Source organism: Ovis canadensis, chromosome 17 (assembly GCF_042477335.2).
Source record: "Ovis canadensis isolate MfBH-ARS-UI-01 breed Bighorn chromosome 17, ARS-UI_OviCan_v2, whole genome shotgun sequence".
Taxonomy (NCBI): Eukaryota; Metazoa; Chordata; class Mammalia; order Artiodactyla; family Bovidae; genus Ovis; species Ovis canadensis.
This window is the reverse complement of record NC_091261.1, coordinates 47,500,489-47,522,888: the sequence shown is the minus strand read 5'-3', so window position 1 is coordinate 47,522,888 and position 22,400 is coordinate 47,500,489. Positions and strand designations below refer to the sequence as shown.

The 22,400-nt window shown below is 36.2% G+C and overlaps 1 protein-coding gene across 3 annotated transcripts in view; it reads right to left on the bottom strand.

The window, feature by feature from the left end:
• The window catches only part of FSTL5 (follistatin like 5), an 873,413-nt gene that overhangs the window by 161,943 nt on the left and 689,070 nt on the right, over nucleotides 1–22,400 (bottom strand). For all 3 annotated transcript variants that reach the window (XM_069557498.1, XM_069557499.1, XM_069557500.1), the window contains exons 8-9: nucleotides 12,210–12,371; nucleotides 7,142–7,276 (exon numbers count right to left, since the gene is read on the bottom strand). In XM_069557498.1, coding sequence (XP_069413599.1) covers nucleotides 7,142–7,276; nucleotides 12,210–12,371 — 297 coding nt within the window. The remainder of the gene's footprint in view (nucleotides 1–7,141; nucleotides 7,277–12,209; nucleotides 12,372–22,400) is intronic.

The window sequence follows — 22,400 nt, the reverse complement described above, 5'->3', positions numbered from 1 at the left end:
GTGGATACTGTTTCCCAGGGCCAATTTTTTAAAAGACTACCCTTTAGCCAATGAGTATTCTGAAGCCCTTGTCAAAGTCAGTTGACTGCATACATGTGATTTATTTCTAGGCTCTATTTTCTGTTCCATTTGTCTACATGTCTCTGTTTATATCCAAAACAAGCTGTTTAAATTACTATAGCTTTGCAATGTATTTTGAATTAACTCTCAAATTTTTCTTCCTTTCAAGTTTGTTTCAGTTATCCTAGATTTTTTGCTGTTCCATATGAATTTTAGGATTTTTAAAATATATTTCTATAAAATGCTGCTGAGATTTTGATGGAAATAGCATTGGATCAGAGATTCTTTTGGTTAGGATGGATGTTTCAGAAATATTCATTCTTTTAATGATGAGCACAGAGTATTATGATATCTCTCCATTTATTTGAGTTTTTTTCAATTTACTTAATCAGTTTCTTATAGTTTTCAATGTATGGGCTTTCACCTCCTTGGTCAAATTTTTCCTAGGTATTTTATTCTTTTTGATGCATTTGAAAAATGGAATTGTTTTCTTTATTGCCTCACAAATATACCCAGTTAACATATAGAAAGACAAGTGATTTTGCATGTTGACTTTGTATTCTGTAATTTAACTGAATATGTTTATTAATTCTAACAGGTTTTGTGTGTGTGTGTGTGTGGATCTAGAGTCTTTGGGGTTCTACCTATTTGAGGTCATATAATCTGCAAACTGAAACAGTTTTTCTCCTTCCTTGGATTTGAATGACATTTATTTATTTACCTTGCCTAATTGCTAAGGCTAGGAATTCTAATAGTATGCTGAATAGAAGCATGGAAGTGGGTACTCTTGTTTTGTTCCTGATCTTAGAGGGGAAATTTTTTTTGTTGTTTCGATTTTTAGTTTTTTACCATTGAGTACAGTGTTAGTGGTGAGCTTAAAAATTTATGGGCTTAACTATGTTGAGGTAAATTCTTTCCAATCTAGTTTGCTGAGCATTTTTATTGTAAAAGAGTTTTGTAAAAAGAATTTTTATCATAAAAAGATGTTTTAAATGTTGTGTTTGCATCTATTGGATGATCAAATGATTTTTATAGTATAGTTTGTTAATGTGCAAATCACATTAACTAATCTCCTTATGTTAAACCATCCTTGCATCCCAGGGACAAATCCCATTTGACAATGGTGTATGTTCTTTTTCATATGTCACTGGATTCAGTTCACTGATCTCTTATAGAAGAATTTTGTAACTATATTCATTAGGTATATTGGCCTATAACTTTCTCAAAAGCACATGTAACAAAAGCAACAATAGCCAAGTTAGAATACGTCAAATTTAAAAGCTTCTGCACAGCAAAATAAAAAATCAACAGAGTGAAAAAACTACCTATGGAATGGGAGAAAATATATTCAAGCTTTATATCTGGTAAGCATTTAATTTTCAAAAAAAGGGACTCCAATAACTCAATAGTAAAAAATAACAGACCATCTTAAAAATAAGCAAAGGACATAAGTAGACATTTATCCAATGGCATACAAATGGCCAATAGACCATATAAACAAGTGTTCTACACCACTAATCATCAGGGAGGCAAATCAAAACCAAAATGAGATATTATTTTCATACCTGTCTACCAAAATAGCAAAAGATCAAAGTATTGGAAAGGATGTGGAGAAATTTGAAGGTCTAGACTCATTTGAGGCAAATCAAAACCAAAATGAGATATTATTTTCATACCTGTCTACCAAAATAGCAAAACATAAATGTATTAGAAAGGATGTGGAGAAATTCGAAGGTCTAGACTCATTTGTAGGTATGTAAAATGATTTAGCTACTGTGGAAAACATCATGGAGTTTAGATATAAAACTATCACATGATCCAGCAGTCCCACTTGCAGATGTATATTGAAAAAAATCTGAAATCAGAATCAAAGACATAGCTGTACACAGCATTATTCACACCATGCGAGATATGGAAATACCCCAAATAGCTACTGACAAATCAATGGATAAAGAAAATATTGTATATACATATAACTTAATATTATTCGCTCTTAAAAAGAAGGAACCATGTGGATGGACCTGGAAGACATTATGTTGATTAAAATAAGCCTGTCACAGAAGAACAGTTACTGTGTAATTGTACTTACATGAGATATCTAAGAAAATTAAAATCATAAAAGCAGAAAATACAAGGTGATTGGCAGAGGAAGAGGAGAAAGGAGAAACCAAGAGCTGTTCAATGGTTTTAAAGTTGTAGTTATGCAACATGAATACATTTTGGAGCTCTGCTGTGCATCTTAGACCCTGTACTTAACAATGTGGTATTGTGCCCTTAAAATACATTGAGAAGGTAGACTCTATGTTAAAAATTTTACTAAAATTTACTAATTAATTAAAAATAAAATCTAGTTTTCTGCTTTTTCTTTGAAAATCTCACATAATTTAAGTACATAAGTAATATCTATAAACGTTTTACTTCCAGACTTAGAAAACAAAAGTCTCTAAATCTTTCTCTTGTACTGTTTCTTATAAGATGGCTTTGAAAATTCCATAAACAAACGTAATAAGGTTGCACTGTTATATCTTATCAAAATAGCATTTCTGATTTTAACAGCATATTGCAAACATAATCTCAAAATTATTTTAAAATACTTATTTTGACCTGCAAGAGTTTGAAGGAATAAGTAAAATAAAGTGAAAACATGATTTCATGAACTGTTGATAAATAAATGAACAATATGACCAAATTTTATTAAATTTTCCAGTAAAAATTTTCACAAATTTCCATGATGGTAGATAGTATGATTCATTGATTAAAGAAACTATGGCTAGATGTTTCAATTTTGTAACAGAGATATGCAGAAAAATATATGACCAATATTTAAAGAAAATTAAAATACAGAGTTGAAATTAAAGTCTGCATCATAAAGGACAAGGACAAGTAAAGTTTTCAACTACTTGTCCTAAAATTAATTTCTAACAGGATGTAAATAGAAAATTGGTATTTAGCATAACTATATAAAAGGAGTAAACAAAATTTCATGGATGTTATCTAGGTCATTAAACTGAGTTTCTTTTTTTCATTTTCTACTTTAGAATTTTATTTTAAAATATTTGCTTATAAAAGTAGTTGTACTAGCCAGACACAATATAGTACAAAAATGCCGGTAGCCATGACCTGGATAAGAGTCTCCTTCCTCATTGGATCCATTCATATCCTCATTTACACACTGATTGAAGAGGAATAAGAAGATTACAGGGACAATGTTTTGTTGCTGTTCAGTCCATCAGTCATGTCTGACTCTTTGCGAACCCATGGACTGAAGAACACCAGGCTTCCTTGTCCATCACCATCTCCCAGAGCTTGGTCAAACTCATGTTCATTGAGACAGCAGAGCCATCCAACCATCTCATCCTGTCATCCCCATCTCATCCTGCCTTGAATCTTTCCCAGCATCAGAGTCTTTTCCACTGAGCCAGTTCTTTGAATAAGGTGGCCCAAGGATTTGAGCTTCATCTTCAGCATCGGTCCTTCCAATGAATATTCAGGATTGATTTCCTTTAGGATTGACTGGTTTGATGTCCTTGTTGTACAAGGGACTCTAAAGTCTTCCTGAACATCACAGTTCAAAAGCACCAATTGTTTGGTGCTCAGCCTCCTTTATGGTCCAACTATCACATCTATATGCAATTACTGGAAAAACCATAGCCTTGACTTGATGGACCTTTGTTGGTAAAGTAACGTCTCTGCTTTTTAATATACTGTCTAGGTTGGTCATAGCTTTTCTTCCAAGGAGCAAGTGTCTTTTAATTTCATGGTTGCAATCAATATCTGCAGTGATTTTGGAGTCTAAAAAAAATAAAGTCTCTCACTGTTTCCACTGTTTCCCCATCTATTAGCCATGAAGTGATGGGACCAGATGCCATGATCTTCGTTTTATGAATGTTGAGTTTTAAGCCAGCTTCTTCACTCTCCTCTTTCAATTTCATCAAGAGGCACTTTAATTCCTTTCATTTTCTGCCATAAATGTGGTGTCATCTGCATATATGAAGGTATTGATATTACTTCCAGCAAACTTGTTTCCAGCTTGTGCTTCACTCAGCCAGCATTTCACATGATGTACTCTGCATAAAAGAAAAATAAGCAAGGTGACAATATAGAGCCTTGATGTATTCCTTTCTCAATTTGGAACCAGTCCATTTTTCCATGTTCGGTTCTAACTATTGCCTCTTGACCTGCATACAGATTTTTCAGGAGGCAGATAAGGTGGTCTGGAATTTCCATCTCTTTAGGAATTTTCCACAGTTTGCTTTGATCCACACAGTCAAACACTTTAGCACAGTCAATGAAGCAGAAATAGATGCTTTTCTGGAATTTGCTTGCATTTTCTATGATCCAACAGACGTTGGAAATTTGATCTCTGGTTCCTCTGCCTTTTCTAAATACAACTTGAACATCTGGAAATTCTCAGTTCATGTACTGTTGAAGCTGAGCTTAGAGAATTTTGAGCATCATTGTGCTAGTGTGCAAAATAAGTGCAATTGTGTGGTAGTTTGAATATTCTTTGGCATTGCTTTTCTTTAGGATTGGAATAAAAACTGAACTTTTCCAGGTCTGTGGCCACTGTTGAGTTTTCCATGTGTTGCCATATTGAGTGCAGCACTTACTGGCCTCATCTTTCAGTATTTGAAATAACTCAGCTGGGATTCCATCACCTCTACTAGCTTTGTTCATAGTGATGCTGCATAAGTCCCACTTGACTTTGCACTGAAGAATGTCTGGCTCTAGGTTAGTGATCACACCATCATGGTTATCTGGGTCATTAAATATTTTCTTGGATAGTTCTTCTGTGTACTCCTGCCATCTCGTCTTAATACTTTCTGCTTCTGTTAGGCCCAAACAATTTCTGACCTTTATTGTGCCCATCTTTAAATGAAATGTTCCCTTGGTATCTCTAATTTTCTTGAAGAGATCTCTAGTCTTTCCCATTCTATTGTTTTCCTCTATTTTTTTGCATTGACCCCTGAGGGAGGCTCTGTTATCTCTCCTTGCTCTTCTTTGTAACTCTGCATTCAGATGGATATATCTTTCCTTTTCTCATTTGCTTTTTGCTTCTATTCCTTTCTCAGTTATTCGTAAGGCCTCCTCAGACAATCATTTTGCCTATTGCATTTCTTTTTCTTGGGGATGGTTTTGATCATTGCCTCCTGTACAATGTTATGAACCTCCATCCACAGTTCTTCAGGCACTCTTTCTATTGGATCTAGTTCCTTGAATCTATTTGTCCCTTCCACTGTATAATCATAAGGGATTTGATTTAGGTCATACCTGAATGGCCTAGTGGTTTTCCCTGCTTTCTTCAATTCAAATTTGAACTTGGCAATAAGGAGTTCATTATCTGAGCCACAGTCAATCTTGGTCTTGTTTTTGCTGATTGAATAGAGTTTCTCCATCTTCAGCTGCAAAGAATATAATCAATCTGATTTTGGTATTGACCATCTGGTGATGTCCATGTGTAGAGTTGTCTCCTGTGTTGTTAGAAGAGGATGTTTACTATGAAAAGTGCATTAGCTTGGCAAAACTTTTTTAGCCCTGCTTCATTTTGTACCCCAAGGCAAAACTTGCCTGTTTTCCAGGTATCTGTTGACTTCCTACTTTTGCATTCCAGTCCCCTATGATGAAAAGGTCATCTCTCTTTTTTGTGTGTGTTAGTTCTAGAAGGTCTTTTATATCTTTGTAAAACCATTCAGCTTCAGCTTCTTTGGCATTTTTGGTCAGGGCATAGACTTGGACTACTGTGATGCAGAATGGTTTGCCTTGGAAAGGAACAGAGATCATTCTGTCATTTTTGAAACTGCACCCAAGTACTGTATTATTAAGATGGCAGAGTAGAAGGATGTGAGCTCATCTTCTATGGTGAGAACTCCAAAACTTCAACAAGCTGCTGAACAACCATTGACAGGAGAATGTTGGATCCCCCCCAAAATTATACCCCACATCCAAGGGACAATGCTTGAACCTTGTCTAAAATTGGGGCTCAGAGGAATTAACATATAAAGGATTCTCAAAATATCAGAGTCTCTGAAAAACTTAGACTAATATGAGTTGTAGATAGACTTCACAGATTGACTTTGGAGCAAGGAGAATGAATAGTCAGTCCAAGCAAATTGAGAAAGAATCTGAAAATAGCCATGTGTGCCATGTGTACCAGAGGAAGAAAGTGTCTGAGTCTTTCCCTATAGGTAGCTTACTTGATCAATGCTACAGGAGTACTTTGTGTTCTAAATATTATAGTTCAGCTGTAACCAAAAATTCATCTTTAGTATCTCCTTCCCATCATATTCCTTTCACCAGGTAAAAATGTTTAAGTAGGACACTACATTTTTCTTAAAACTTCATGAGAAAATCAGGAGACATGTACAGTGATGACAAAGGATTTTAAGCAGTAAGTAGAGAATAGCCCATGGTGTGTTGGTGCCAGGGCAGTGGATGTTTCAGGTGGCTTACTTCTCTACCTGTGGCAGAAAAAGGTTGATGGACAGCTATTGGACCACTGACTACAGTGCAGAAGAGAAAAAAAGAATGATATTATGGTATTAAGCTTATAGGATACCCCTTGGCTGTATTGTGGGACCAAGAATCCCAAATCATTGAGGAGAGGGAATTTACAAAGGATTTAATTTCCTGTATAAGGAAATGGGAAGACAAGACTCAAAATCGCTTATATACATCTGCCAAAAAAACAAAATCACTTTCATGTCATATTGAACATTTCACAATCTTGTTCTTAATCTTTCAACTTACTTTTAATATTTCAAGAATTCTATCCTTCCTATATGTGAAAACTGCTTTCATTTATTTTTTTATTAATTGATCATTTCTTAGCATTTTCTGATGCTGCTATTTCTGAAAAAAGCTTAGTTTTAAAGTTGAGTATGATGTGTGCGTGTATGTGTTAATCACTCAGGCCTGTCTGATTCTTTGCGACTCCATGGATTGTAACTCACCAGGCTCCTCTGCCCATGGGATTCTCCAGGCAGGAATACTGGATTGGCTTGCCATTCCCTTCTCCAGGGGATCTTCCCAGCAAGCAGATTTTTTTACCGTGTGTGTGTGTGTGTGTGTATTCAATACATACGGGTCTTTCTAGCAGAATCTTCCACAAAAAGAGAAGAGATGTCTTCATCCACTCCTGCTTCATTTTTTGCGATACAAGTGTATGCTCCCGTATCTTCATAGCGCACATTGCTAATATGAACCTCACTGCAATTTGCTGAAAACAGAAAGCAAATGCAACTTGTAAGCTACAATTTCAGCTTTGGTATAGTCATTTCTGATTACACAGTCAAATAGTTCACTTAGCTTGTCCTAATTAAACTGTTTTCTTTCCCACTTCCATGCTTTGGAGACATGCTAAGTTATTTCTAATGCATTCAAGTGTTTCATAAATTGTGCTGTCATTCTATTACACAGATCCCAATATTACTTATCAAAAGCACACACAGTATATTTTGTATTCATTTCATACTCCCTACCTTGCATAAGAAGTGTTACATGTTGATAGCTATAATTTCATTTCTGTATTCATTTTTAATATTCAGGATCCACTTTGTCCTCAGCTTTTACAAAAATTTTAATTAATATCAATATGGTTCATTCACAGAGAATACATGTCAAAATACATGTCATAAAGGAATTAAGTGAGCTATATCATATAAGTATAATGCCATTCCATTGAGCAAGCATGTGCATTATACATTAGGAATTATTAAGTATAGGGGACAGAAAGAAAATATACATAATTCCTTTGCAAGATTTTCAGTTGTTTTTAAGAAATATACCTAATCTAAGCAATATTATCATATGGAATTGATATCATCATTGTCAACCAAAGGGTTAAGGGATTGATTAACCCAATTTTTAAATCTTGATAAAAGAGTATTTGAAGCTAATCTCTGAATAATGAGTTGCATTCCTCAAAGTGTAAACAAGGGCATAATTACCCATTTACTATACATTGGCAGAACATGAAGTACTTTTACATATGCGTGCATGATCAGTTGCTCAATCTTGTCCATCTCTTTGCAACCCATGGACTGCAGCCTGCAGACTCTTCTGTCCATGGGATTTTCCAGGCAAGAATACTGGAGTGGGTTGCCGTTTCCTCCTCTATGGCATCTACCCAGGGATTGGACCCTCATCTCCTGTGTTGGCAAGTGGATTCTTTACCACTGAGCCATCTGGGAAGCCTTTACATACATTATCCCTTAATAGTCCTGGATAATAACTAATTATCAGATTAGTTAAACTTAAGCTCCTAGAATGATCTTATGCAATTTACTCCCCTCAAAATAAGTGCTGGATTTCTGTTCTATCATGGCCTAAGTTTCAATGGTTTTAGTCCTCATTTGTTTAGGTTTGCATCTTTTCTTTCACTTTCTTTTTTTCTGTGTGTGTGTGTGTGTGTGTGTGTGCGTGCGCATGCGCGTGCATGGGTTTATGTATATATTCCTTGTTGTCCAATCACTCGGACATCATGTTCTGTCTGCAGTAAAAAGGAGCATGACTTCCTGATAGAGATGGGGATCAAATAATCAGAGTGGCTATTTGGGGAAAGAAGGTAAAAAACCAATGGGAAAAGAGCTTAAATGTCATCCCTATGGGGATATGGAGAGGCAGTGAGTGTTTGGGGAAGGCTAATCACTGAAATCACTCAAACCTCTTTCTCTTACAAATATCACTGCACACTGCCATTCCATCATTTGTTGAGAATCACTTCTCCAAAGCAGTTGGCAGGCTTTTGTGTTTGTTTTTGCTCTTCTCAAAAAGGCCAGATGGTAAATATATTAAACTTTGTGGACTACACAGTCTCTGTGCCAACTACTCACCTCTGCCATAGCAGCCTGACAACAGCCAAAGACAATATTTTTAAAAATGTGTGTGGCTCTGAACTAAAAACAAAAACAGAAAACAAGCAAAAATATTGCTTTATTTACAAGAATAGGCAGCTTTCCAGATTTGGTCTGGGGTCCTTCATTTGTAAACCCATGCTCTAGAAGATGGGGAGGAAACAAAGTATCAATATTTTAGCCCAGATCAGCTTCTTTTTTTGTGTGAAACATGACCCTCTCCAAAGACCACACACTTAACAATGTGAATTCTCTTGAACTTTTGAAACCCTTAAGTTAATTTATTCTTCAAATTTTCTCTTCCCAAAATCCATATATGTTTTTCTAACTTATGCACTTGTCTTTCACTCTTTTCCTACATTAGCTAGCATTTCTAGATATTTTCTATTCCATAGCCAGAGCTACCAATTTCTTGGTTCATTTATCATCCTGACATATCTGATTTCAGAACTAGAACAAGATGACGTCCCCTGCACCTACTTTTTAAATATATTACCAGACCATTACATAAGGAAATTTACAAAATTTCAAATTCACAATATTTAGTTTACAGAATGTTACTTGACTTTTACAGTTTGATGCATTTCATACCCTACTTCAGTTTTATTTCAAATCTTCTTTCTTTGTTTAATGTTTTCCAGCAAATAATGACTTCTTAATTTAAGCAGGTGGTTTTCCTCTTTAAATCATTAAATACATACACATGATTAGAAAGTTAACTCAAATGATTTTACAGTACATAAGTTTAAAAAGTTCATCACGCTGTACATCTTAAAATTACACAAAATTTAGGTCAACTTTATTTCAATAAAAGCTAAAAAATAAAGAAATTAATCCAAACTTTCTGTTTTCATCAACATCTTCATTTTTATTTACTTCTCAAAGGAAAGTTTCTATGCTTCATTCCAAGATCATCCCCTCCTTCTTTCTTGTTGATTTCCACAAAAATTTGTCCATCTTTCACCTGCTCCATTGTCCACATATCTTTTTCTTCACCTATATCTTTTCAAACCAAAATAAACTGTCCAAGAAGTAAGAAATAACTTCACCTGTCCTAAACCTTTTCACCAGAAACTACTACCTTTTCTTTTTCCACCTTTCAAAATTTTGAAAGATATTTTTATTCCTATCTTTCATTTCTAAGGACACAGCAAACTGATTTTTTAAATGTCGCAGGGACAAACTAATCACTAACCAATGAATATATTTTAATGATCTTCCTTGACTGTGCATATAGCATTGATGAACTCTTTACCAGTTTTGGCTTTCTTTTCTTTCCTTCTGTAATATCATTTGTTCTCATCTCTTTGCTAATTATTAGTCTCCTTCTGATATTCTCCTGATTTGGCTGCCAATAAAATATTTCTTCTTTTCTAGAATTTTACTTCTCATAATATCCCATCCATTTACATAGTTATTCAGTTAGTGCCTAGACTTAGACTTCCCATAGAAGTGACAAATAAGCATCTTATGAATACACAGATAATTAAATAACGATAGAATTTGTTAATGCATTAACATACACAAAACCATATGGAAATTCACACTCCTGTGCGCCAGAATCTTCTCTTAGGTTGTGCTCCCAAATCAACTTTTATTACTTGTCCTTGCCTCTTAAAACTTAACCTAATTTCTTTTATTTTTTTTAAATGATAATAGCTGTTTTACAAATGTCCTCATCCTTTCAAAGTTCAGTGATGATTGTAACTAACTTCCCAAATTTCCCTTCTCATATAAAGGGCATCCCAGGTGGTCCTAGTGTTTAAGAACCTGCTTGCCAATGCAGAAGACATTAGAGACACTGGTTGGATCCCTGGGTTGGGAAAATCCCCTGGAGGAGAAAATGGCAACCCACTCCAGTATTCTTGCCTGGAGAATCCCATGGACAGAGGTGCCTTGCAGACTATATTCCAAAGGGTCATAGAGAGTCAGAGACAACTGAAGTGACTCAACACACACAGCACACACACATTTCTAAAACAAGGCTATATTATGTTTATAGAATATGGTTTGCTGCTATCAAGTGGACAAGAGATTGCAAAATCAGAAGCTAATTAGACTTTTACTCAATTTGATTTCTGTTAATCAGATCAATCTTCTTCTCAGATAATAGACACCAAGACGCAATCAGAGAAGTAAACATGCAAATTTATTTTGGTGATTTATATTAACCTTGTTAGGATTCAGCTTTGAAAGATCAAAAATACTCTCATATGTCATTCTTGATTTTCAAAAATAGATAAGTAAATTTTTAAAAAGATTTATTTTTAAATGTATGCTAATACATTGCATTCACTCTCTAAATTGAATGGTAGTCCCACTCCAGTGTTCTTGCCTGGAGAATCCCAGGGACGGGGGAGCCTGGTGGGCTGCTGTCTATGGGGTCATGCAGAGTTGGATATGACTGAAGCAACTTAGCAGCAGCAGCAGCAACAGCAGTATATTCATATAGAAATAAGGAAAATATATTCATTTCTAACAGTATGAATAGAAGGAATTTAAAGGCATGGAATAAGGAATGTAATGCCACGTAACAGATACTCCAATAAAATGACTGTCCCTGGGCTACTCTTGACAATGGAAATAAGATCTGTAAATTTTATTACTTACTAAGATAATCAAACAATATGCAATTAATTTTGCATTATTTTGATTATTTGATATAATAAAGATTATCTGTTTTTTACATACCACACATGTGTGATTATTGTAAACTGTATAATGACTAATCACAACTGCATATTAGATTATTAAAACATGTAGAATATTTTCTATATTAGAGTGCAAGAACTTCATCACTTTAAAACAACACAAATGTGAAACATATTTAGCAACATTTTGATTTTTTTTCCTTTGTTCATTTGCAAAGTGTGCTATAAAATATTTCCTAAAGAATTTCTATATTATTGACATATTCTGTAATACATATTTTAATGTATGATTTAAACATATAAATTGTCTCTTCAGAAATGTATTTAATGAAGAAATTCAATTATTCTGTTCAGCATATCTGCTATAATTTAGAGGATAAGTTTTAGAAGAAAATATTTTACTTATAAAAATAACGACATAACTAATCATTATGACAAGACTATTATTTAAAACATTAAAAGTATTAAAGTATTGTTTCAAATATAATGTCTTAGGTACTAACATAACTTCTTTTCATATTCATTATATACATTGCCACCAAATATCACTTTCTCTTTTTTTCAAAGAATGTAAAATGTGTTATAAATTTTAGTATAAAATTTCTGCATTGTTATTTAAGAGAAAAAAATGCAAGTAAAAAAGCACCTTGAAGTGTGAGTTGCTTGGACAGCTTTGGTGTAATATCAATTCCATTCTTCAGCCAGCTAAGCTGAGGATTTGGTATGCCTTCTGCATGGCACCTAAGACTTGCAGTAACTCCAGGTTCTCGGGCTTGACTCTCTGGATACACCCGGATTACTGGAGGGACTAAAATTAGAAACAGAAGAGAAAATGATTAGTATACATATATGCCACTTGGTTTTCTGAAACAAAGAATAATAGCAATTATATATGTTAATGATGTTATGCATTTTTACAAGGTCTCAGCTTGCAAATCTCAGTAATTTAGTATCCACTAACATACGGTTTTTCCAGTGGTCATGTATGGATGTGAGAGTTGGACTACAAAGAAAGCTGAGCACCAAAGAATTGATGCTTCCAAACTGTGGTGTTGGATAAGACTCTTGAGAGTCCCTTGGACTGCAAGGAGATCCCACCAGTCCATTCTGAAGGAGATCAGCCCTGGGATTACTTTGGAAGGAATGATGCTGAAGTTGAAACTCCAGTACTTCAGCCACCTCATGCAAAGTGTTGACTCATTGGGAAAGACTCTGATACTGGGAGGGATTAGGGGCAGGAGGAGAAGGGGACTACAGAGGATGAGATGGCTGGATGGCACCACTGACTCAACGGATGTGAGTCTGAGTGAACTCTGGTAGTTGGTGATGAAGAGGGAGGCCTGGCATGCTGCAATTCATGGGGTTGCAAAGAGTCGGACACGACTGAGTGACTGAACTAAACTGAACTGAACTGAACATGTGCCAGTGGTCCCTGGACAAAAGCTATTCTGAGACTGTACCAGGTGAAATACAAGGTAAGCCCAGGATATCTTGTTTCAATAATTAAAGAGGTCCTTAAGGAATGAGAAAAACGTATCAGAAAATACAAAACCAGTTTAAAGGGGCTTTCATTTAACAAATAGAAAATAATTGGAGCATTAAGATAATTACAGGTTATGAAGGAGTATAAAATAAGACTCTAAGCATTCAGTCATATAAATAAGTGAACAAATACTTAAATGGGAGAAAAGGAAAAGCTTGTCCTTGCTATAGTATCTTAAAAAAATTACAATAACAATTCCACTTATGGTACATAAGACTCCAAATGCAAAAAAAAATCTTGAGAAAGAAGAGTGGAGCTGGAGGAGAAAAGCTTCCTGACTTCAGACTATACTACAAAGTTATAGTCATCAAAACAGTATGGTACTGCCACAAAAACTGAAATATAGATCAATGAAACAAGATAGAAAGCCCAGAGATAAACCCAAGCACCTATGAGGACTTTATATTTGACAAAGGAAGCAATATACAATGGAGAAAAGACAACCTCTTCAGTAAGTGGTACTGGGAAAACTAGACAGTTATTAATACATGCAAAAAATGAAAATAGAATACTTTCTAACACCATACACAAAGATGAACTCAGAATGGACTGAAGACCTAAATGTAAGACCAGAACCTATAAAACTCTTAAAGGAAAACATAGGCTGAACTCTCTTTGACATAAACCACTGAAAAATCCTTTATGATTCACCTCCTAGAATAATGGAAATATAACCAAATGTAAACAAATGGGACCTAGTTAAACTTAAAAGCATTTGCACAGCAAAGAAAACTATAAATAGTTTGAAGAGACAGCTCTCAGAATGGGAGAAAATAAAAGTGAATGAAACAAATGACAAAGGATTAATCTTCAAAATATACAAGTAGTTCATGCAGTTCAATACCAAAACAAACAAACAAACCAATCAAAAAGTAGGCAGATCTAAATAGGTATTTCTCCAAATAAACACATGAAAGTGAAGTCGCTCAGTCGTGTCTGACCCTCAGCGACCCCATGGATGGCAGCCTTCCAGGCTCCTCCATCCATGGGATTTTCCAGGCAAGAGTACTGAAGTGGGGTGCCACTGCCTTCTCCGAAAGAAAACATACAGATGCTTAAATAAATTTATATTAAAAAAAATGCTCAATATTGCTCATTATTAGAGAAATGCAAATCATACTACAGTAAGGGATCACCTCAACACTAGTCAGAATGGCTATTATCAAAGAATCTACAAACAATAAGTGCTGGAGAGAGTGTGGAGAAAAGGGAACTCTATTGTACTGTTAGTGGGAATGTAAATTGATATAGCCACTATGGACAACAGTATGAGGATTCCTTAAAACACTAGGAATAATACTACCATACAACTCACCAATCTCGTTACTGGGCATATACTCTGAGGAAAACATAAATGGAAAAGACACAGGTACCCCAATGTTGAGAGCAGCACTATTTACAATAGCTAGGACATGGAAGCCACCCAGATGTCCATCAGCAGATGAATGGATAAAGAAGTTGCGGCACACATATACAATGGAATATTACTCAGCCATAAAAAGGAAACCATTCAAGTCAGTTCTAATGAAGTGGATAAACTTAGAGCCTGTTATACAGAGCGAAGTAAGTCAGAAAGAGGAAAAACAAGTATCATATATTAATGCATACTTATGCGATCTAGAAAGATAATACTGATGGCTCTTTACAGGGCAGCAGTGGAGACAGAGATATAGAGAACTGACTTGGGGACACAGTGGAGAAAAGAGTGGTCGGGACAAATTGAGAGAGTAGCACTGAAACACATAAAATACCACATATAAAACAGAGAGCCAGTGGAAATTATCTCTGTTACACAGTGAACTCAAACCTGGTGCTCTGTGACAGCATAGAAGGGTGGGATGTGGTGGAAGGTTGAAGGAGGGGTCCAGAAGGAGTGGACATATGTATACCTGCTTCCCTAGTGGCTCAGAGGTTAAAGCGTCTGCCTGCAATGCAGGGAGACCTGGGTTCGATCCCTGGGTCGGGAAGATCCCCTGGAGAAGGAAATGGCAACCCACTCCAGTATTCTTGCCTGGAGAATTCCATGGGGGGAGGAGCCTGGTGGGCTACCATCCATGGGGTCGTAAAGAGTTGGACACGACTGAGAGACTTCACTTTCACTTTCACTTTTATAGCTGAATCCTGTTGCTGTACAGCAGAAACCGACATAATATTGTAAGACAATTATCCTCCAATTAAAAATAAATTAATACAAAAGTTAAAGAAAAGAATTTAGGATAATTCTACTTATGGCACACACTAAAAATATAGTATTTAGAAACAAATTTCACCAAGAGGGTACAAGACTTTTACACTGAAGATACAAAACATGTTAAAAGAATTTAAAGAAAACCTAAATAAATGGAAAGACATCATGTGTTCAAGGACTCAATTAATTGGTGAGATAATAATAACTGGCAAGATGACAATACTCCAACATTGACCTGTAAATACAATGTAACCACTATCAAAATTCACAACTGATTGTTTTAGTAGATATGGAAGAGCTAATCCTCAGAATAATAGGGAAGTACAAGGCTCCCCAAAGAGACAAAGCAATCCTTAAAAAGAGGAATGAAACTGGCACTCTCATATCTCCCAATTTCCAATCATATTACCAAGGTACAGTAGTCAAAAAATGTGGTACTGGAAATAAGATAAAAATACACATCTATGAAATTAGATAAGAAACACAAGAGATCATTCATATATATATATATCAATTTTTACAAGGATGCCAAGAAACAGTCTTTTAAAAATTGAGGCTAGAATAAATGGATATCCACATGCAAGACAATGAATGTGGATCCCTACTTCACACCTGAATAAAAATAAACTCAAAATGAATCAAAGACCTAAATGCAACAACTAAAACAACACAATTGTCATAAGAAAACATAACAGCAAATATTTATAACCTTGTATTTGACCATGGTTTCTTAGATATGACCCCCAAACATTAGCAACAACAACAAAAAAATAGGCAAAATGGACTTCATCAAAATAAAAATTTTTGAATCTTCACAGGACACTATCAAGAAAGTATAAGTACAACTGACAAAAGAGGAAAAAATGCAAATGATACCTGTTATGTGACCAGTATCTGGATCATATAATGAACATTTATAATTCAGCAACTAAAAAGCAAAGGACCATTTCTGTACAGAAAAAAACATAAGTCAACATGCAGAATGGGAGAAAACATCTGTAAACACTTATCAAATAAGGAGTTAAGCCAAAATATTCAGAAAACTCATACAACTTAATAGAAAAAAAAATAGACAAGTCATCTATATAAACATTTGTCCAAAGAAGATATACAATGGCAAACATGTTCATAAAAAGGTGCTCAGTGTCACTGATTATCAAGGAAATGCAAATCAAAGCCACAATGAAATAAAATTTTACATTTGGTAGGATGTCTGTTATCTGAAAGATAATTAAGAACCTCCAGATGTTCAAGCTGGATTTATAAAAGGCAGAGGAACCAGAGATAAAATTGCCAACATCCATTGGATCATAGAAAAAGCAAGAGAAGTCCAGAAAAAAAAAAAATCTACTTCTGCTTCATTGACTGCACTAAAGCATTTGACTGTGTGGATTACAACAAACTGTGGAAAATTCTTAAAGGGATGGGAATTCCAGACCACCTTACCTGCCTCCTGAGAAATTTGTATGCAGATCATGAAGCAGCAGTGAGAATTGGACATGGAACAATGGACTGGTTCCAAATTGGGAAAGGAGAATGTCGAGACTGTATATTGCCACCCTGCTTATTTATCTTATACATGGAGTGAAAGTGAAGGCGCTCAGTCATGTCTGACTCTTCGCAACCCCGTAGACTGTAGCCTACCAGGCTCCTCCATCCATGGGATTCTCCAGGCAAGAATACTGGAGTGGGCTGCCATTTCCTTCTCCAGAGGATCTTCCCGACCCAGTGATCGAACCCAGATCTCCCTCATTGAAGGCAGACACTTTACCTCTGAGCCACAGAGTACATCATGTGAAATGCTGGCTGGGTGAAGCACAAGCTGTAATCAAGATTGCTGAGAGAAATATCAATAATCTCAGATATGTAGATGACACCACCCTTATGGAAGAAAGTGAAGAGGAGCTAAAGAGCCTCTTGATGAATGTGAAAGAGGAGAGTGAAAAAGCTGTCTTAAAACTCAACATTCAAAAAGCTAAGATCATGGCATCTAGTCATCACTTCTTGGCAAATAGGTGGGGAAAAGTGCAAACAGTGACAAACTTTATTTTCTTGGGCTCTAAAATGGTTTTTCCAGCAGTCATGTGTGGATGTGCCAGTTGGACTATAAAGAAACCTGAGTGCTGAAGAACTGATACTTTTGAACTGTGGTGTTGGAGAAGACTCTTGAGAGTCCCTTGGACAGCAAGGAGATCCAATCAGTCCATCCTGAAGGAAATCGGTCTTGATTATTCTTTGCAAGGACTGATGCTGAAGCTGAAATTCCAATACTTTGGCACCTGATGCGAAGAACTGACTCATTGGAAAAGACCCTGATGCTGGGAAAGATTGAAGGCGGGAGGAGAAGGGGACAAAAGAGGATGAGATTGTTGGATGGCATCACCTACTCAATGGACATGAGTCTGAGTAAACTCCAGGAGTTGGTGATGGACAGGGAGGCCTGGTGTGCTGCAGTCCATGGGGTCGCAAAGAGTCAGACATGACTGAGCGAGTGAACTGAACTGAACTGAACTGAAAATCACTGCAGATGGTGACTGCAGCCATGAAATTAAAAGACTCTTGCTCCTTGGAAGAAAAGCTATGATCAACCTAGACAGCACATTAAAAAGCAGAGACATTACTTTGCCAACAAAGGTCCATCTAGTCAAGGTAATGGTTTTTCCAGTAGTCATGTATGGATGTGAGAGTTGGGCTATAAAGAAAGCTAAGTACCTAAGAACTGATTCTTTTGAACTGTGGTGTTGGAGAAGACTCTTGAGAGTCCCTTGGACTGCAAGGAGATCCAACAAGCCCATCTGAAAGGAAATCAGTCCTGAATATTAATTGGAAGGACTGATACTGAAGCTGAAGCTCCAATACTGATGGGAAGTACTGACTCATTGGAAAAGACTCTGATGCTGTGACAGATGGAAGGCAGGAGGAGAAGGGGATGACAGAGAATGAGATGGCTGGATGGCTTTACCAACTCAATGGACCAGAGTTTGAGCAAGCTCTGGGAGTTGCTGATGAACAGGGAAGCCTGGCATACTGCAGTCCATGGGGTCACAAAGAATCAGACATGACTGAGCGACTGAACTGAACTGAACAGATAACATGCTGTTGAGGACGTGGAGAAAAGGGATCTCATGTACATTGTTGGTGGGAAAGCAAAGTGGTGATGCCACTGGGAAACTAGTATGAAAATTTCTCAGAAATTATAAATATATCTGTAATTAAGTGAATAGATCCCCCCTTTCTGCCTTAACTGATAAAAATTCCTTCTGAACTTTAACCTTGATATTCTCATCAGGAAAAATGAGATTTAATAATGTCTCCCCTGTTATATGTATTAATTCCTCTGGTGCAGCATTCACAGCAGTACCTTAAGAGTGAAAATTATAACATATTCATCGACTCTATAGATAATGCTGAACACTTCATAGTCATGTTGCTGGGAAGATGATTCACAGTGAAGTTAATGACATCTCCGGGTCACACAGCTTATTATAGCCCAGAGTTTGAGATAAAAGTCATGGAGCTCTAATTCCTGGACCAACCCTCTCCACATTTCATGTTGCCCTTAACCAACCTGGCTGAACATGGTCTGTAATAGCCACTGAATTTAGCCAATGAGCTGGAAAGAAAGAAAGACGATCTGATGAGTATTAAAAACAAGTATGTTCCAAATTTTGAGTGGCCAGAATTTCCTATGCCAAAACCTTTTAGACATATTTGTATGTATATATATAAACATACACGGTGCCAATTTGCTTCAGTTGTGTTCGACTCTTTGCAACCCTATGGATTGTAGCCCATCTTCCTCCTCTGTCCATGGGATTTTCCAGGCAAGACTACTGGAGGGGGTTACTATGCCCCCCTCCAGGAGATCTTCCCATTCCCAACCCAAAAGATCAAACCCACATCTCTTAAGTCTCCTTCATTGGCCAGTGGGTTCTTTACAACTAGCACTTCCTGAGAGGCATATACATATATCTATAATGATCTGGCAGTCCCACTTCAGGATATATAATCAAAGGAAAAGGAAAGTTTATTATCTCAAAGAGATAGCTATATGTATGAACATCTTTCCCATGTTCAAAGCAACATTATTCACAGTAGCTTAAATATGGAAAGAATCTAAGTGTTCTTCAACAGATAATAGTAAAGAAAAAAAAATATATACATGCATATATAATATCATAATATAAATGATAATCAAAAAGTGGAAATGATACAGCAAATATCAACTGATAAATAGAAAATAAAATTTGGTTTATCCATACAATAACATATAATTTGATGGTAAAAAAAAAAAGAAGTACTGATATATGCTACTATTTTAACATGCTAAGATATTACACTAAGTGAAAGAAGTGTAACTCAAAAGTCCACATATTGTATGAGCCCATTTCTATGAAACATCCAGAATGGGTAAATTCATCAGGATAAAAAGCAGATTAGTGGTTTATAGGAGCTGAAGGGAAGGAGAAATGTAAAGCAACTGCTTGGTGGATATCAGGATTATCTGAGGGATGATGAAAATGTCTGGGGAGTAGACAGTGAGATGGTTGCACAACATTTTAAATGTACTGTAAACCACAGAACTGTTCACTTTAAAATGATTCAATGTTACGTGAAATTTACTTTGATAAGAAAGGAAAGCCTTATAGAAGTGCTTATAGGTCAAGTGACAGAGAAAGTTCCCATGTAAATAGCAGCTAAGAAACAACATTCACGTGAGGGAACCATCCTGAAAGTAAATTCTCTAGCAAGCTTTTAGATCGCTGCTGCTGCTGCTAAGTCGCTTCAGTCGTGTCCGACTCTGTGTGACCCCACAGACAGCAGCCCACCAGGCTCCCCCATCCCTGGGATTCTCCAGGCAAGAATACTGGAGTGGGTTGCCATTTCCTTCTCCAATGCATGAAACTGAAAAGTGAAAGTGAAGTTGCTCAGTCGTGTCCGAATAGTAGCGACCCCTTGGACTGCAGCCTACCAGGCCCCTCTGTCCATGGGATTTTCCAGGCAAGAGCACTGGAGTGGGGTGCCATTGCCTTCTCCGCCTTGGCCAAAATGTTGACTGTACCTCAGAAATACTTCGTACCAGGGGCAACTAGCTAAGCTTTTCTCAATATTTTTTAACTTCATTTCTCTATTTATTATCCTTTATCTCTTTATTATAGTTTAGAATTCTAATTATGTTGAGAAGATGATACAGGTTTGCTGTTTAAAGCCACTAACATTAGGTAATTTAGTATGTGCTCATAGATAAATAGATAAAATCCCCCAAAGTTGAGAGCAATAAAAAATTAATACCAAAATTAAGCAAGGACATTACTAAAAAAAGAATAACTACTGGTCAATTTCATTCACGAAAATAGACTTTGAAAGTTTTCAAATATATTAACAAACAAAATCTAACAGAATATAAAATGATATTGAAAGTGTTAGCTGTTCAGTCATGTCCAACTCTTTGTAACCCATGGAAGGTAGCCCACCAGGCTCCTCTGTCCATAGGATTTCCCAAGCAATACTGGAGTGGGTTGCAAAATGATATTAGACCATAAAATATTTGTTTTGCTATAGATATTAAAAAATCACTCAATATAATTTACAACATATGTAGTTTAAAGGAGAAAAACCATATATCTCAATAGCTACAGAAGAGTCATTTACTTTTAGCACACGGAAATGAGCAAGTATTTTATTTTTTAAAATAAAAGATGTCTTAAAATATACAGCTAACCTTGATAGATGATATGATTAAGTAAAGTAAAATACAAAATAATCCATGGATGAATTGTCAAAATAAGTACACTCTCACTTTCACTTTTCACTTTCATACATTGGAGCAGGAAATGGCAACCCACTCCAGTATTCTTGCCTGGAGAATCCCAGGGTTGAGGGAGCCTGGTGGGTTACCGTCTGTTGGGTCACACAGAGTCAGACACTACTGAAGTGACTTAGCAGCAGCAGCAGCAGTAAGTTTACATGACACAAGTTATTTATATTTGTAAATGTGAGCAACAAACATTCAAAGTACCTTGAATAATGCAGTGTCATAAAGCAACAGGGCTTCCCTTCTTTTATACTACTTGATATTCCCTAGAAGCTCAGCTGGTAAGAATCCGCCTGCAAGGCAGGAGACCCCAGTTTGATTCCTGGGTTGGGAAGATCCGCTGGAGAAGGAATAAGCTGCCCACTCCAGTATTCTTTGGCTTCCCTGGTAGCTTAGATGGTAAAGAAACCACCTACAATGTGCAAGACCTGGGTTCGATCCCTGGGTTGGGAATTCTCCTGGAGAAGGAAACAGCTATCCACTCCAGAATTCTGGCCTGGAGAATTCCATGGACAGAGGAACCTGGCAGGCTATAGTCCATGTGGTTGCAAAGAGTTGGACATAACTGAGTGACTTTTACATTCATAAACCAACAAACATGCATATATATATAAACATATTTAATGAATGTCCATGCCTCTTGCAAGAAAATTCTAAAATGTTATCTGGAAAAATGTTAAGAAAAATTAGATAACCGATTAATGGAGAAATAAAACCTATTTGCTGTCCTCTAGTTTGCATTATGTCAATTTCAGTCATCAGAAGTTCTTTGCTCCTTTGCCTCCCCATGCCTCAGTAAGGTAAACACATTTGTATAGAAATCTTTAAATATTGTGCCTCTTACCTGAATTCTTTTATTTATTCTATTAACTGGTCATAGATATGTTACCCAATATCTGTGACAAACTGTAAAGTAATATATTGATATGGGAAGACAAGTCTCCTTACTCTCATGTGTACACCATTCAATAATGGAAGCCAAGGAGCAAATAACTTTAACACAATGCTTTTGTCCTGCAGCTGAGCTGATGAGGATGTGATGGGTACATCGTGAAAGGAGTGATGGACACAGCAAATGTTAAGAGAGTGTTTGAGTTGGATTTTGAAGTGTTTTTTAGGAGTACAACAAGAGGACAAGTGAGGGAGGAATTTATAGCAGAAACGTTCTTCAACTTGAGTTATATTATGGGTAGTTAGATGTATGTCATAACACATTTGTTCTGAGAGTCAGTTACTAAATTTGCCATCAGCGATTCTGTGAGAGACATTCTGCATTCATTCAATAAACATA